The sequence below is a fragment of the Nerophis ophidion genome, linkage group LG03 (assembly GCF_033978795.1).
Source record: "Nerophis ophidion isolate RoL-2023_Sa linkage group LG03, RoL_Noph_v1.0, whole genome shotgun sequence".
Lineage (NCBI taxonomy): Eukaryota > Metazoa > Chordata > Actinopteri > Syngnathiformes > Syngnathidae > Nerophis > Nerophis ophidion.
In genome coordinates this window covers 70,625,398-70,640,354 of record NC_084613.1, presented here as the reverse complement: position 1 = coordinate 70,640,354, position 14,957 = coordinate 70,625,398, and the positions used below count along the sequence as shown (strand labels likewise).

The 14,957-nt window shown below is 41.3% G+C and overlaps 1 protein-coding gene across 1 annotated transcript in view; it reads left to right on the top strand.

The window, feature by feature from the left end:
- The window catches only part of dync1h1 (dynein, cytoplasmic 1, heavy chain 1), a 54,445-nt gene that overhangs the window by 8,332 nt on the left and 31,156 nt on the right, over nt 1–14,957 (top strand). The window contains exons 5-28 of the mRNA XM_061895981.1: nt 2,154–2,340; nt 2,418–2,689; nt 2,767–2,994; nt 3,423–4,076; nt 4,166–4,588; nt 4,660–4,839; nt 4,913–5,062; nt 5,146–5,292; nt 5,384–5,524; nt 5,616–5,792; nt 8,304–8,414; nt 8,696–8,815; nt 8,897–9,136; nt 9,228–9,383; nt 9,456–9,569; nt 10,404–10,514; nt 10,592–10,801; nt 10,870–11,016; nt 11,085–11,251; nt 11,327–11,500; nt 13,215–13,569; nt 13,649–13,843; nt 13,918–14,200; nt 14,292–14,392. Of these exons, the coding sequence (XP_061751965.1) occupies nt 2,154–2,340; nt 2,418–2,689; nt 2,767–2,994; nt 3,423–4,076; nt 4,166–4,588; nt 4,660–4,839; nt 4,913–5,062; nt 5,146–5,292; nt 5,384–5,524; nt 5,616–5,792; nt 8,304–8,414; nt 8,696–8,815; nt 8,897–9,136; nt 9,228–9,383; nt 9,456–9,569; nt 10,404–10,514; nt 10,592–10,801; nt 10,870–11,016; nt 11,085–11,251; nt 11,327–11,500; nt 13,215–13,569; nt 13,649–13,843; nt 13,918–14,200; nt 14,292–14,392 (5,043 nt within the window). The remainder of the gene's footprint in view (nt 1–2,153; nt 2,341–2,417; nt 2,690–2,766; nt 2,995–3,422; nt 4,077–4,165; nt 4,589–4,659; nt 4,840–4,912; nt 5,063–5,145; nt 5,293–5,383; nt 5,525–5,615; nt 5,793–8,303; nt 8,415–8,695; nt 8,816–8,896; nt 9,137–9,227; nt 9,384–9,455; nt 9,570–10,403; nt 10,515–10,591; nt 10,802–10,869; nt 11,017–11,084; nt 11,252–11,326; nt 11,501–13,214; nt 13,570–13,648; nt 13,844–13,917; nt 14,201–14,291; nt 14,393–14,957) is intronic.

Genomic DNA, 14,957 nt, shown 5'->3' with positions numbered 1-14,957 from the left:
ACAGGCGAATAAATGCCTGATCTTCTTTAACAGCTTGGATGTAATAATCCTGTGTGAAAAGGTGCTTGTTACTTATTTAAAAAGAAGCTAATCCACTGTAGAAAACACTCAACTGTGTTGTAAGGTAGGGTTGCACGACATAGACGTTATAAATCATATAGATATGGCAATATTAGGGGTGTAACGGTACGTGTATTTGTATTGAACCGTTTCGGTACGGGGTTTCGGACCGGTTCGGTGGTGTACAAAACGAGTTTCCACACGAACACGCTAAAGTTTTAACAAGCTGCTCCGCTCTGTTCTGCCTCTGTGTCTGTCTGTAAACAGCACCAGGCATTGTCCCACCCACACAACCATCTGATTGGTTACACACAAAGCGGTAACAGCCAATCAGCAGTGCGTATTCAGAGCGCGTGCGTGCGTGTGTTACGAGAGCAAAGCCCCGTCTGTCAGTTATTTCACTTTACCTTTTTCTGTGTTGATTGAGCTGTGTTGAAGCAGCAAAAAGGACATGATGTTAAATGAAGAGTTTCTGTCTGTGATAGTTGATATTATAATGTAAGTGCATCATTAAGCGTACATGAACTCCATGGTGTTCAGGGATGAATAGTCTCTCCTATTGCTATTGTACTATTTTTTTCAGCTATCGTTACTTTAATAATTAGTAATGTCGCAGCTGAGTTTGAATGGCAGGGTCCCTGCTATCACATGTTGATACAAATATAACATTTACATAATAAAAATCAACTACAGGCTACCCAAATGCTGTAAAAAATTAAGCATGATGAGTTAACTTGAAACTGTTTAATGTTGCACTTTTTATATGTAGACGAAAGAAAAGTTTTGTCATTTTATTTAATCTGAGCAACAACTTGAGGCAGTTTAATGGTGATTAATGTGGACAGAATTATTATAGTGTTCCCAATGTTAATAGGATATAGCCGTTGTTTACAAATTTGGTAAATAAATCACCAGAAAATTTATATTTTGTTGTTTTCTTACTGTACCGAAAATGAACCGAACCGTGACCTCTAAACCGAGGTATGTACCGAACCGACATTTTTGTGTACCGTTACACCCCTAGGCAATATACAATATATAATGAGATAAATATGGCCGATGGTAGAGCTTTAATTACCTTAATATCGTTATATTGTGATAATGGCTGTGTCCTGCACATTTGACAGTGACAAGCGGACAAACTTGTCCTCAGTGCACTGTACAAAGCCACTTCGAAGTCAGCAATCCTCTGGAAACAAACTGTTTTTGACACATATTATTACTGGAGGACGAGTAATAGCCAAACATGCTACACTACACACTGTCGGAGCTGAGAGGATATGCTAACTGCTCGCTAGAGCTCCTAAATGTAAACAAAGGTAGATGTATCGCTACAAATATCGACAGTGACAATACCGAGTATAAGGTCAGTAAATAGTCGATACTACACTGATTAGATCGATATGTTTCATTATCAAAAAATATTTTGTCGTTTTTGTTATTGTCTACAAAATCAGGAAATAAGTCCCCTGACAAAGAAAGGCTTACGGACACAAAACAAATGATTTAAAAAGACAATAGTAGGAAAACATTTTAATATGGACTTGATAAAGTTACACCGCCAGCCTGTGTTTATTTCTGACTTTAATTATGCCAAAAAATAATTCAATGGTCCTGACAGTTTAAGTTTGAACATTAATATGACCAATACTGCCCCAGTAACTCGATGGATATTTGTAGCGTCGTCCAATGCTAATGTAACACATTGAAAGAGAAGAATAAGTGCTTCTTACATTTTAACAAAACTGTAGTTAAAACAGAAAGTAATCAGATATTAACAATAAATTAGCAAGTAGACCAGTCATAGTTTTGGGAAAATAATACAACCGGAAATATGTTACCGCATACATCAGCAGGCAAATTAAGAGTTAATTGTAAGGTGTTAAAAAAATGTATTTTGACGCCAAATAATATATCGTGATATATATATCGTTACTGCAGGAGGGTGCAATATAAGTCGCGGCTTAATTTTTAGACCACATCGCCCATCCATACTCTTGAACCAAATTTTCCCCTAAATCACAGTCTAAATTGTGCAACATCAGAGGTTGCTGTTGACTTGTTTTATTTATATTTTTTGCCATCACTTCCAGGTGACGAAGCTGGACCGTGACCCAGCATCCGGTACAGCCCTGCAGGAGATCAGTTTCTGGCTCAATTTAGAGCGAGCCCTCAACAGGATCCAGGAAAAGAGGGAGAGCCCAGAGGTTCTACTGACCTTAGACATCCTCAAACATGGCAAACGTTTCCACGCCACTGTCAGTTTTGATACAGACACTGGTTGGTTTATACTTTCAATGCCACATTGTACACACCTCACCTTCAGCAGTATTAATGCATGTATCCTCTCTTCATAGGTCTGAAACAGGCAGTGGAAACCGTCAATGACTACAATCCCCTGATGAAAGACTTCCCACTCAACGACCTGCTCTCCGCCTCAGAGCTAGATAAAATCCGGCAGGCCCTGATGGCCATATTCACCCACCTGAAGAAGATCAGGAACACCAAGTACCCCATTCAAAGAGCACTGCGTCTGGTCGAGGCCATCTCCCGAGACCTCAGCTCCCAGCTCCTGAAAGTGTTGGGCACCAGGAAGCTCATGCATGTCGCCTACGAGGAATTTGAAAAGGTTTCACTACAGTTTTTAAATAGTTTAATCACTTCCCTTTGTCATCTCTATAAACATGATATCGTTATCGTGCGCAGGTGATGGTGGCTTGCTTCGAGGTGTTCCAGACCTGGGAGGACGAGTATGAAAAACTCCAGGTTCTTCTAAGAGACATAGTGAAGAGGAAGCGAGAGGAAAACCTAAAGATGGTGTGGCGTTTGAGCCCCGCCCACAAGAAGCTTCAGACGCGTTTGGATCACATGAGGCGCTTCAGGAGGCAACACGAGCAGCTGAGGGCCGTCATTGTTCGTGTTTTAAGGCCTCAGGTAAGAACAATTTGTCCTTTTTTAAAGGTTCCCTCTACCAAGGAGATTGTTTTGTGGTGAGTATGTCTATAGTTACATTAATTAACCTTATTTTGCTGTGTTTCTATTTTTCTTATCTTACCAATAACAATAATTCATAACAATAACAGTTTAGTTGGACTCCACACATTAGTGGCATTAATACAATGATAGTAAAAATGAAATAAATACATAAATGATAATTACAATAAACAGAAAATTTGGTTTGCAATGATTTTAACTCCTTTTATTGTATTTACCTTTCATTTGATCTGTATTTCTACTCTGTAAAATTGTAAATCAAGTTTAGTATTTTTTAACATTTAACAGCTTATCGACAGTTTTAAAACCTTTTAAATTTCATTATTTAATTAACATGGCTATTTATCTGTTAATCTATTTGTCTCCAGGTTTCTGCTGTGCCGCAGCATGCACCAGGAGAGACGGTGGAGCCTCAGGACATGAAGGTAGCTGGAGTACTATTTGATGCGGCCGACGCCAACGCTATCGAGGAGGTCAACCTGGCTTATGAGAACGTCAAAGAGGTGGATGGCTTGGATGTGTCCAAGGAGGGAATGGAAGCTTGGGAAGCCGCCATGAAGCGTTACGATGAGCGCATTGACCGCGTGGAGACCCGTATCACCGCCCGCCTGCGCGACCAGCTAGGAACCGCCAAGAACGCCAACGAAATGTTCCGCATTTTCTCCCGCTTCAATGCACTCTTTGTGCGGCCCCACATCCGCGGTGCCATCCGCGAGTACCAGACACAGCTCATCCAGCGCGTGAAAGACGACATCGAATCGCTGCATGACAAGTTCAAGGTGCAGTACCCTCAGAGCCAGGCTTGTAAGATGAGCCACGTGCGAGATCTGCCTCCCGTGTCGGGATCCATCATCTGGGCCAAGCAGATCGACCGGCAACTGACGGCGTACATGAAGAGGGTGGAAGATGTTCTTGGAAAAGGATGGGAGAATCACGTGGAGGGACTCAAACTGAAGCAGGATGGAGATAGCTTCAGGGCGAAGCTCAACACTCAAGAGATTTTTGACGATTGGGCGCGAAAGGTAAATAAAGGATGCTTCACGATATTCTATTTAAAAAAAAAAAAAAAAAAAAACGTATCACTGAATGATTTGTCAAATTGTGGTACTAGGTACAGCAACGGAACCTCGGCGTATCGGGACGCATCTTCACTATCGAGAGCACCCGCGCCAGAGGGCGCACAGGAAACATGCTGAAGCTCAAAGTCAACTTCCTCCCTGAGATCATAACCTTGTCCAAAGAGGTGCGCAATCTCAAGTGGCTGAACTTCCGCGTACCCCTAGCCATTGTCAACAAAGCCCACCAGGCCAACCAGCTCTACCCGTTTGCTATCTCTCTTATTGAGAGCGTGCGCACCTACGAGCGCACGTGCGAAAAGGTGGAAGAGAGGTTCTCCATCTCCCTCCTGGTGGCCGGGTTAAAGAAAGAGGTTCAGGCGCTCATTACTGAGGGCATCACTCTGGTGTGGGAGTCCTACAAGCTGGACCCTTATGTTCAGAGGTTGGCTGAGACTGTTTTCAACTTTCAAGAAAAGGTCCGTATGGAGGATTTTATGTGCAAATCGCATAAACAGTAGTTCACACTTAACTTTTTTGGTGTTTTCAGGTGGATGACCTTCTGCTGATTGAGGAGAAAATTGATCTAGAAGTCCGCTCTCTGGACACCTGCATGTTCGACAACAAGACCTTCTCTGACATCCTCAATCGTGTCCAAAAAGCTGTGGATGACCTCAACTTGCATTCCTATTCCAACTTGCCCATTTGGGTCAACAAGCTGGACATTGAGGTTGGCGAGGACCAATAAATACTGTTGTTGGGAATAAAAGTGTCTGGCTGACCTCAATTGTGCCTTTGCTTAGATCGAGCGTATCCTCGGAGTGCGTCTGCAAGCCGGCCTCAAGGCCTGGACCCAGGTGCTCCGTGGTCAGGTAGAGGACAAAGCTGACGTGGACATGGACACAGAGGCTCCTCAAGTGAGCCATAAACCTGGAGGCGAGCCCAAGATCAAGGTAGACGTAATTTCCAAGTCACCCTTTTCTTTACTATAATATATATACTGTCACAATTTAAAACAAACATTTGTTTTCTGTAGAACGTTGTACATGAGCTCAGGATCACAAACCAGGTCATCTACCTTAACCCTCCTATTGAAGACTGTCGCTACAAGCTCTACCAAGAGATGTTTTCCTGGAAAATGGTCATCCTTTCTCTTCCAAGGATCCAGAGCCAGAGATACCAGGTAAAATATATTCTTATATACATCTCTGCCTTACTTTCATTGTTTTCATTTTATTTGATTCTATTCAAGTAAATCTACCCGTCTTCACCAGGTTGGGGTCCACTACGAGTTGTCAGAGGAGGAGAAGTTCTACCGAAATGCTCTTACCAGAATGCCTGATGGGCCAGCAGCCTTGGAGGAGGCTTACAATGCAGTGGAAGACATTGTCGGTGAGGTTGAGCAGTATGTCAAGGTAAATGTACTTTTCATCAGTCGCATTCAGGTGGTTACAATCCATTGAGTCAATTAAAAAAAAAAAGTATCTTCTCAATTTCTTCATTCAGGTGTGGCTGCAGTACCAGTGCTTGTGGGACATGCAGGCTGAGAACATCTACAATCGCCTGGGCGAAGACCTCACTAAGTGGCAGGCCCTTCTCGTCCAAATCCGTAAAGCACGCGGAACCTTTGACAACGCAGAGACAAGAAAAGAGTTTGGACCGGTGGTCATAGACTATGGCAAGGTAAAAGAAAACTATAATTTTGAGTTAACTTTTGGTTACAAACTTTTTTTCAGAATTTATATACGTCTAGTTGATAACCTTTTGCATATAGATGACTATTGTTTTTCCAGAATTTATATAACATATTTTCTGGACTATAGAGTGCACTGGGCTATAAGCCGCAGCCACAAAATTTTACAATAATTTTGTTCATATTAGCCGCACCGAACTGGAAGTTGCAGTTGTACGTTGGAAAATTAATTATTTACACAAGTATTTTGTAAAAGTGTATTTACATACCTTTTTATTGCTTCCAAACTATGTCTGTAACATGGCTGATCAAACAAAAGAAGTCAACGTCATGGACCCGCTAGCTTCAGAAACTCGCTCTCCAATCAGCTAAACAGACCCTATTGCTTGAATTCAGTCACCTGACCTCTTACCAGAAGTGAAAACCAGTGGTGCTCAACCTAACCAAGATGGCTGTTGTACAGTAAGCAGCGCACAAACTATCTGTGTACAAAAGAGGCTTAAATCTTCCTGTAATAAGCAGACATGAACAAAAAAAAATCTAACTATGCAATGTAATAGTTCCCCATACTTAAAAAGAAAAAAAAAAAATTCTCGAGTAATATCAAGGATTATATGTAGGTCAAGTTCCCAGACATATCGAACTAATGTGCTCTAGACGCCATTCTACACGACAAAACAGATGGAGGTCTTCAACTTTTTTTGTGTGTGGCTGGGTCAAGGAAATTGGTATCAAGACTCTCCCGAATAAATATGCATCATTTTTGCCTTGGTAAGTTGCATTTAATGATTACGTTTTACGTCTCCTGCCATGTTTGTTGTGAAGTGAATTATATTTATATAGCGCTTTTCTCTAGTGACTCAAAGCGCTTTACATAGTGAAACCCAATATCTAAGTTACATTTAAACCAGTGTGGGTGGCACTGGGAGCAGGTGGGTAAAGTGTCTTGCCCAAGGACACAACGGCAGTGACTAGTGTGGCGGAAGCGGGGATCGAACCTGGAACCCTCAGGTTGCTGGCACGGCCGCTCTACCAACCAAGCTATACCGCCCCATGCTGTTGCACTTGCATTTAACAAGTAGGATGTTTTTCTAATCTTTATCAAAATATAACTATAGATGTCAACTTTGTGTGTGTGCTGAAAGCACATATAAAAATGTGCTGAAAGCTTCATTTATGTGTTGCCTTTAGTAAAAGCTCAACTCTTTTGGATTTGCTTTCTTTTAGACTTGCTGAGTTAGTGCCTTTCGTTGCAAACGTGTTTAAATAATACAATTAATAGCAAGATAATACTTAAATGGGAATTGATATATTTTAAAAATATATATCAAACCTTTAACGAAGTGATTACTGCAAACTCATGCATTCTTCTACTCTTGTAAAATCTTGCATTCTTCTGCCCTTTTTGATAACCTCTCGAGGAACTCTGAAGAAACATTTATCCTTTTTGTGATTTAAACTATTCGTACAGCCAGAAACAACACAAGCATAGGGAATCTTTTCTTTTCGAAAGGCTATATGGTGCATAGTACTAATTGAGAACAGAGCTCGCTTGACCACCACGCAAATTTAATGGGCCGAACGTGCCGCCACTAAAATCCAAGCAATAATGAGTTGTATGGGTTGTACTTGTATAGCGCTTTTCTACCCCTTTTTAAGGAGCCCAAAGCGCTTTGACAGTATTTCCACATTCGCCCTTTCACACACACATTCACACACTGATGGCGGGAGCTGCCATGCAAGGCGCTCACCAGGACCCATCAGGAGCAAGGGTGAAGTGTCTTGCCCAAGGACACATCAGACATGACTAGGATGGTAGAAGGTGGGGATTGAACCAGTAACCCTCAGATTGCTGGCATAGCCACTTTACCAACTTCACCACCGTCCTCCCTGGTGATGTCTTAGTGAGTTTACTGAGGAATTTGTGGAACTGAAACAATACAAAAATAATGCCGTTGTAAGTTAATAATACTAACACAGACACTCGTAGACGTTTTAGCATGATAGCTAATACTAACGCTGCTAACTTAATTACATTATGATAGCAAGAACAAATTTGCATTAAAACACTCCTACAGATATCATTCATGGGGCTGTTAAGTAACAATTGTTTTAGATAATAGTAAAACCTACAAACATTGCTAGCAGTGATAATTAAAGAAAAATTTTGAGCAGAAATTAATATGGACAATTTTACTTCCACCTTAAGGCATCAAAACAGGAAGTACATTTTCAACATGCAGCACCTGCAGTGGGCGAACTCCTCCAAAAGATTGTGCCAGAGCAAAAACAATAACACACTATTCCAGTGTTTCTGCTTGGGTTTAATGAAAACTATTGAACTCAAAACTTATAGCAATTAGCAAAGAACAATCCATAAATTAGCAGCACTGTTTTATGAACCGAAAGGTTTAAAGCAGAGGAAAAAGTACCGTTTTTTTTGTCCGGAATTAACGGTATTTCTTTCCAGTGTACTCAATGTCAAAAATTCTGTGTTTTAGGTCCAGTCCAAGGTGAATCTGAAATATGACTCTTGGCACAAAGAGGTGCTCAGCAAGTTTGGCCAAATGCTCGGTCAGAACATGCAGGATTTCCATGCCCAGATCTCCAAGGTAAATCCCTATAACACATTATAGTGTGATCAATACATTATGAAACTAGAAAAAGCAATTTCAGTAGAATTGTTTTGTGAATGCTGAAAGGCGAATTTTTGGAACACATTCCTGGGAATGTCGGAATTCTTGGGACATATAAAAACAAGTTTTGAAAGTGGAATGTTTTGAATCAGATAAATGTGGAAGAAGGAGGCGGACAAAAATACAGCAGAATAAGTAGAATACCATATGCATGTTTTTAGTACTCACAGTATTAACAGTTATATGTTCCCTTTCAGTCCCGTCAAGACCTTGAGCAACATTCCGTGGACACCGCAAGCACATCAGATGCTGTCAACTTCATCACATATGTCCAAACGCTGAAGCGTAAAATCAAACAATTTGAGAAAAATGTGGATGTGAGTATGTTGAAAGACAAAGTGTCACAGAAGGAAAAAGCAATTTACAAACACTGTTCTTCCTCCTTTGTCTCTCTTTAGCTGTTTCGTAATGGGCAGCGGCTGCTTGAAAAGCAGAGATTCCAGTTCCCTCCATCTTGGCTCTACATCGACAACATCGAAGGAGAATGGGGGGCTTTCAGTGACATAATGAAGCGTAAAGACACTGCTATCCAACAACAGGTGGCCAACCTGCAGATGAAGATCGTCCAGGAGGACAAAGCTGTCGAGAACCGCACCACTGACTTGCTTAATGACTGGGAAAAGACAAAACCTGTTGCTGTAAGAGACCATGGGGGAAACCGTAAAACTAAATGATGCTCTTTTAGGCAAGAAAACCCAGTTCATTAATGATATATGTACCGTACATCAGGGTAACTTGCGTCCTGAGGAAGCTCTTCAGTCTCTGACCATCTATGAGGGCAACTTTGGACGTCTGAAGGTTGAAAGAGAGAAGTGTGCCCGTGCCAAAGAGGCCCTGGAGCTCACTGACACCGGCTTGCTCAGCGGCAGTGAAGAGAGAGTCCAGGTAAGAATTCAATCACAAATATTACCTTTAGTCTCTTACCTGAGATTCAGTAATCAACTGTAATGATTGTAGGTAGCACTGGAGGAGCTGCATGACCTGAAGGAGGTGTGGTCAGAGCTGTCCAAGGTGTGGGAGCAGATTGACCAGATGAAAGAACAGCCGTGGGTGTCAGTTCAACCTCGCAAGGTAACACATGAGCAGGATTACTCTAAATGCAACAATTAACTTCTATTTGCCGGTTGCCTTGTTTACAAAAGCAAAAACAGCTCCGGGTCAAAAACCATTGCCATTAAAGCTGATGATGTATTAAAACTGTCGATCGTGGCAACTTTCTTATGTAGTTTTTACCAACGTCACAATTTGAAGTATCATAAATAGTCTTCTTTCAGCAGCTTTATCTACCTCTGCATGTGCTTTAGAATGGTGGTTTGTGTAAAATTTAAGCAGTTACGGCATGGATGTCAAAATACGTCAAACTCAGGGCCTGGGGGCCATATCCAGCCCACCATATCTTTTTATGTGGCCTGCGAAAGACTTGTTAAATTTTTGACCCAAAAAAAATGTACTTCATGCTACTCCATAAGTTGTACCCTTGCAAAATGTCCCAAGCATTTTTTTCCAGGTTAGCAATAAAAAGTACTTAATTAAAAGCTTGTCACCTTGATTTAAGGTTTCAAAGCAAATCATTTTTCAATCTGTAAAAATCCGTTGCCGAGGCAGATTGTGCATTGTGGACCCCGATTTAAACAAGTTCAAAAACATATTCGGGTGTTACCATTTAGTGGTCAATTGTACGGAATATGTACTGAACTGTGCAATCTACTAATAAAAGTATCAATCAATCAAAAACTAGGCTTTTATGTTTTATATTCATATAGATTCACAGTTACTAGCTGACCTCTGATGGCAGTCATAATCGCGATGTGGCCCTCAAAACAGAGTTTGACACCCCTGATTTATGGCATTTGGATAAGTCATACAAAATTCACAGTTTTGGTTTTCTTTTTTGTGTGTCTATAGCTTCGTCAGAATCTGGATGCTCTCCTGAACCAGCTCAAGAACTTCCAAGCAAGACTTAGACAGTATGCTTCCTACGAGTACGTCCAGAGGCTGCTAAAGGGATACCTCAAGGTTTAAGCAGTTCTCGTACTTCAACATTGTAATGTAACATTGCAATTGTAAGCATGATTTACACTGATTTTTATCAGGTCAACATGTTGGTGATTGAGCTGAAGTCAGAGGCTCTGAAGGACCGCCACTGGAAGCAGCTGATGAAGCGACTACATGTCAACTGGGTCCTATCAGAACTGACCCTTGGTCAGATCTGGGATGTGGATCTGCAGAAGAATGAGATGGTGGTGAAAGATGTGCTCCTGGTAGCCCAGGGAGAGATGGCTTTGGAGGAGTTCCTCAAACAGGTGAACTATCAGCATAATGCACTAATTACACTTGTTTCAAATATTAATAAGTCTGTGCTGGTCTGCAGATCCGTGAAGTGTGGAACTCCTACGAGCTCGACTTGGTGAATTACCAAAACAAGTGTCGTCTCATTCGAGGATGGGATGACCTCTTCAACAAGGTTAAAGAACATATCAACAGCGTGTCTGCTATGAAGTTGTCCCCTTACTACAAGGTAAAGGCTCATTAAAGCTTGTGTTACATTGAATCATTACTGTTTAAATAAAATGTTTTTTTGCCTAGGTGTTTGAGGAGGACGCTCTGAGCTGGGAGGACAAGCTCAATCGCATCATGGCTCTGTTTGATGTTTGGATCGATGTCCAGCGTCGATGGGTCTACCTGGAGGGCATCTTCACAGGGAGTGCTGACATCAAACATCTGCTGCCGGTGGAAACCCAACGATTTCAGAGGTAAAGTGAAAAGGGCCTTTATTTCCTACCAACATTTAACATGTAACTCAGTTTTTAGATGCATTATGTTTACAGTATCAGCACTGAGTTCTTGGCATTAATGAAGAAAGTCACCAAGTCTCCTCTGGTGATGGATGTGCTGAACATACAAGGGGTCCAGAGGTCCCTGGAGAGGCTGGCTGACCTTCTTGGGAAAATACAGAAAGCCCTGGGAGAATACTTGGAGAGAGAAAGATCATCATTCCCCAGGTAAAATTACACAATCTATGCTAGACAAAGGGGAAATGATTTGAAGTTTGCATGGATTTACTGAACTTCTCAAAGCTTGACATCATATTGTATTTCGTTAGACTTCAGACTAGTTGAGACTGAACTGCCCTCCCCCCAGTGGCTGCAGCAAAGTAGACCACTGAATTTGTTTAACATTTATTGATATGTACTTGGTTCCATACACTCAGCACAAGTCTTCATCACGCAATTAACTGTCCTGTGAAGTTGCAAAAAAGGGCAAAAATAAAAATTCATTTACAAAATGTGAAATAATTGTAAAGTCCCAATCAAACAAATAATTTGTACAACATGTTATTGTCCTGTTAAGTGCTTGGCCCAACAACCAAAGAAAACAATGTTTTATAACATACTCATAGGGAGCAGAAGTGTAATTTTTACTTTGTATTTTGGATGCAAGGATTGTCGGCAAATATCGACCAAAAAATTTATCGCCGACAAAGTCATGTATCGACAACAGTCTGGACGTCATCACAAGTGTTTTTCCAGATGGACGCAAGTCAGCGCCGCCACTCGCGAGAATATTCTGGGTGAAAACTTGTGAAGTGTGGGAACATTTCCTTTTATTCTTGCTAGAAAACATGAATTGCATTGCAGTACAATGAAGCAAGGCACAACAACAATCTCACACACACATACAAAACATTAGGCACTAATGCGCCGATACCACTAAAGATTAGACATACAATCTATTAGACAGCTTAAATTTTAAGAATTAATCAATGATCCAATTCTATAAATTGAGTCTTATCAGATTGCTAAAAATGCCAGGAGTTATTCAATAATGAATAATATAGCAGTTTGTAGCTTTTTAAACGCATCATCACAAAATGTTTTCTCTTCGACTAAGTTTTCATTGATGCTATTTTAACTGTCCTTTTTTTCCGTAAAATAAAATCAATAAAAAAATATATATATAAAAAATATATATTTACATACATATGTGTGTATGTGTGTGTATATATATATTTATATATACAGGATATGTATATTTCTAAAAATAACTGAAGATTAATTACATATTTTATAGCAAAATTAAAGCGTCTTGATGATTACTGTGTGCATTATAATCCGACTAATAGTTAAGATAATCTATGACAAATCGACATTCAAAAAAGTCTTTAGTTGCAGCCCTGTTTTGCACTGAAGAGAAAGAGGAAAGCATTTTGCTGTCAGACCTCCTTGCATTGTGATTGGGATGTTTTGATTAGATGACTGTAGACTCACAATAAGAGTATATTTTCACAGAATCACGTCAAAATTACCTCGATTAACCATGATACTATGATGAGGTAGCGACTTGTCCAGGGTGTACCCGCCGAATGCAGCTGAGACAGAACCCCCCGCAAAAAAAAGACAAGCGGTAGGGAAATGAATGGATGGACTATGAATTGGGATTTTTTGGAAATGCTTTGATGACATCATGAGCTTTGAGGAACCATGTCGTATTACCTTGCTATCCGTTCTTACTAGCTTAGAGGTGTATTAAGCGCACACATTTATTAGTCAGTTATAAAATTATTATATTTGCATTGGGATGGCTGTAAACGTATACATTTGGCTTCCTGACGCTAAATGTGTATTTTGTGGACCCGTTTTATGAAGTACTTTGACTATAAAATAGTTTATTGCTTTGGAAAAACTAAACGAAAATGTGACATACATATTCTTCTAGGTTCTACTTCGTGGGAGACGAGGACCTGCTGGAGATCATCGGCAACAGCAAGAACGTGGCCAAGCTGCAGAAGCACTTTAAAAAGATGTTCGCAGGCGTCTCCAGCATCTTGCTCAATGAGGACAACACTGTGGTGCTGGGCATATCGTCTCGCGAGGGCGAGGAAATTGTCTACAAAACGCCCGTCTCAATCACTGAGCACCCCAAGATCAACGAGTGGCTGACACTGGTGGAGAAGGAGATGAGGGTGACGCTGGCCAAGCTGCTCGCAGAATCTGTCACTGAGGTCACCTCCTTCAATAAGGGCACTACCGTGGATCTGAGCCAGTACATCAACTGGATCGATCGCTATCAGGTTTGATCGCATGCTGATCATGTTACTCCGAAGCTGATGCTTGGTCATGAAATGTAACCTCTTTGTCGTCCGTCCACAGGCTCAGCTGGTGGTGCTCTCCGCCCAAATTGCCTGGTCCGAAAACATTGAGTCAGCCTTGACATCCATCCCTGGTAGCGGCGACATGACCTCCATTCAGGGTGTGCTGTCAAACGTGGAAGCCACGCTCAATGTGCTGGCCGATACCGTGCTCATGGAACAGCCGCCACTTCGCAGGAGGAAGCTGGAGCACCTGGTGAGGGAGAATGCTTATCTTCAAGTGTTTTTATTTGACCGTGGCACACATTTTGATGTCTTTCTGCCTCTCAGATCACAGAGCTGGTGCACCAACGTGATGTGACCAGGAATCTGATCAAGAACAAGATTGACAACCCCAAGTCCTTCGAGTGGCTCAGTCAGATGCGCTTCTACTTTGACCCCAAGCAAACAGATGTTCTACAGCAGCTATCCATCCAGATGGCTAATGCCAAGTTCAACTATGGCTTTGAATACTTGGGTGTCCAGGACAAGCTTGTCCAGACTCCACTGACTGATCGCTGCTACCTGACCATGACTCAGGCTCTGGAGGCTCGCCTTGGAGGGTCACCGTTTGGTATGTTTTTTTTGTTTTGTATTTTTCCCCCCACTATGAACCTTTTTTTTTTTTAAATTAAGTTATTAAAACGTATTATTTTTTCTCTAAGGTCCTGCTGGAACAGGAAAGACAGAGTCTGTGAAAGCTCTGGGCCACCAGCTTGGCCGCTTTGTGTTGGTCTTCAACTGCGATGAGACATTCGACTTCCAGGTATGTAACATGTGCTGCTAAAAGAAATATTAGATAGGAATCAGAATCAGACATACTTTATTAATCCCCGAGGGGAAATGAAAAAGAATGATAAACACTGTTTCCACACATGAGGGAGGACTCACTCAGAGAACAGAGCAACAATATACCACTTCTGGTGTTTTCTTTCTGCTGTGGTATGACCCCAAATTGGTGATGCATGGCCTTCATGAAGAGAGTATCTGGAGACACATGCGGATTAAGTGGCCTTAAAGGGGAACTGCACTTTTTTGGAATTTTGTCGATTGTTCAAAATCATTATGAAAGACATGACGTCAGTTGTTTTTCTTTTTGTTCATTCTAACTCAGAAATAAAAATCGTCTTACAGCGGAGCCAGTGGGAGGTCCTCTATTCTGCCCCAAAAAAACATCCAAAATGCGCAGACAAACTATTTATAGCGGTCCCGTGATTTTGAGCTTGTGTGCCAATTTTGACATTATCGACTGCTTCCTCGTTTTTTTGCACGTCGAACTTTATAGTAGTTAATAGATTATGCTTCTCATCTGGATAGTAGAAGAACAAGGA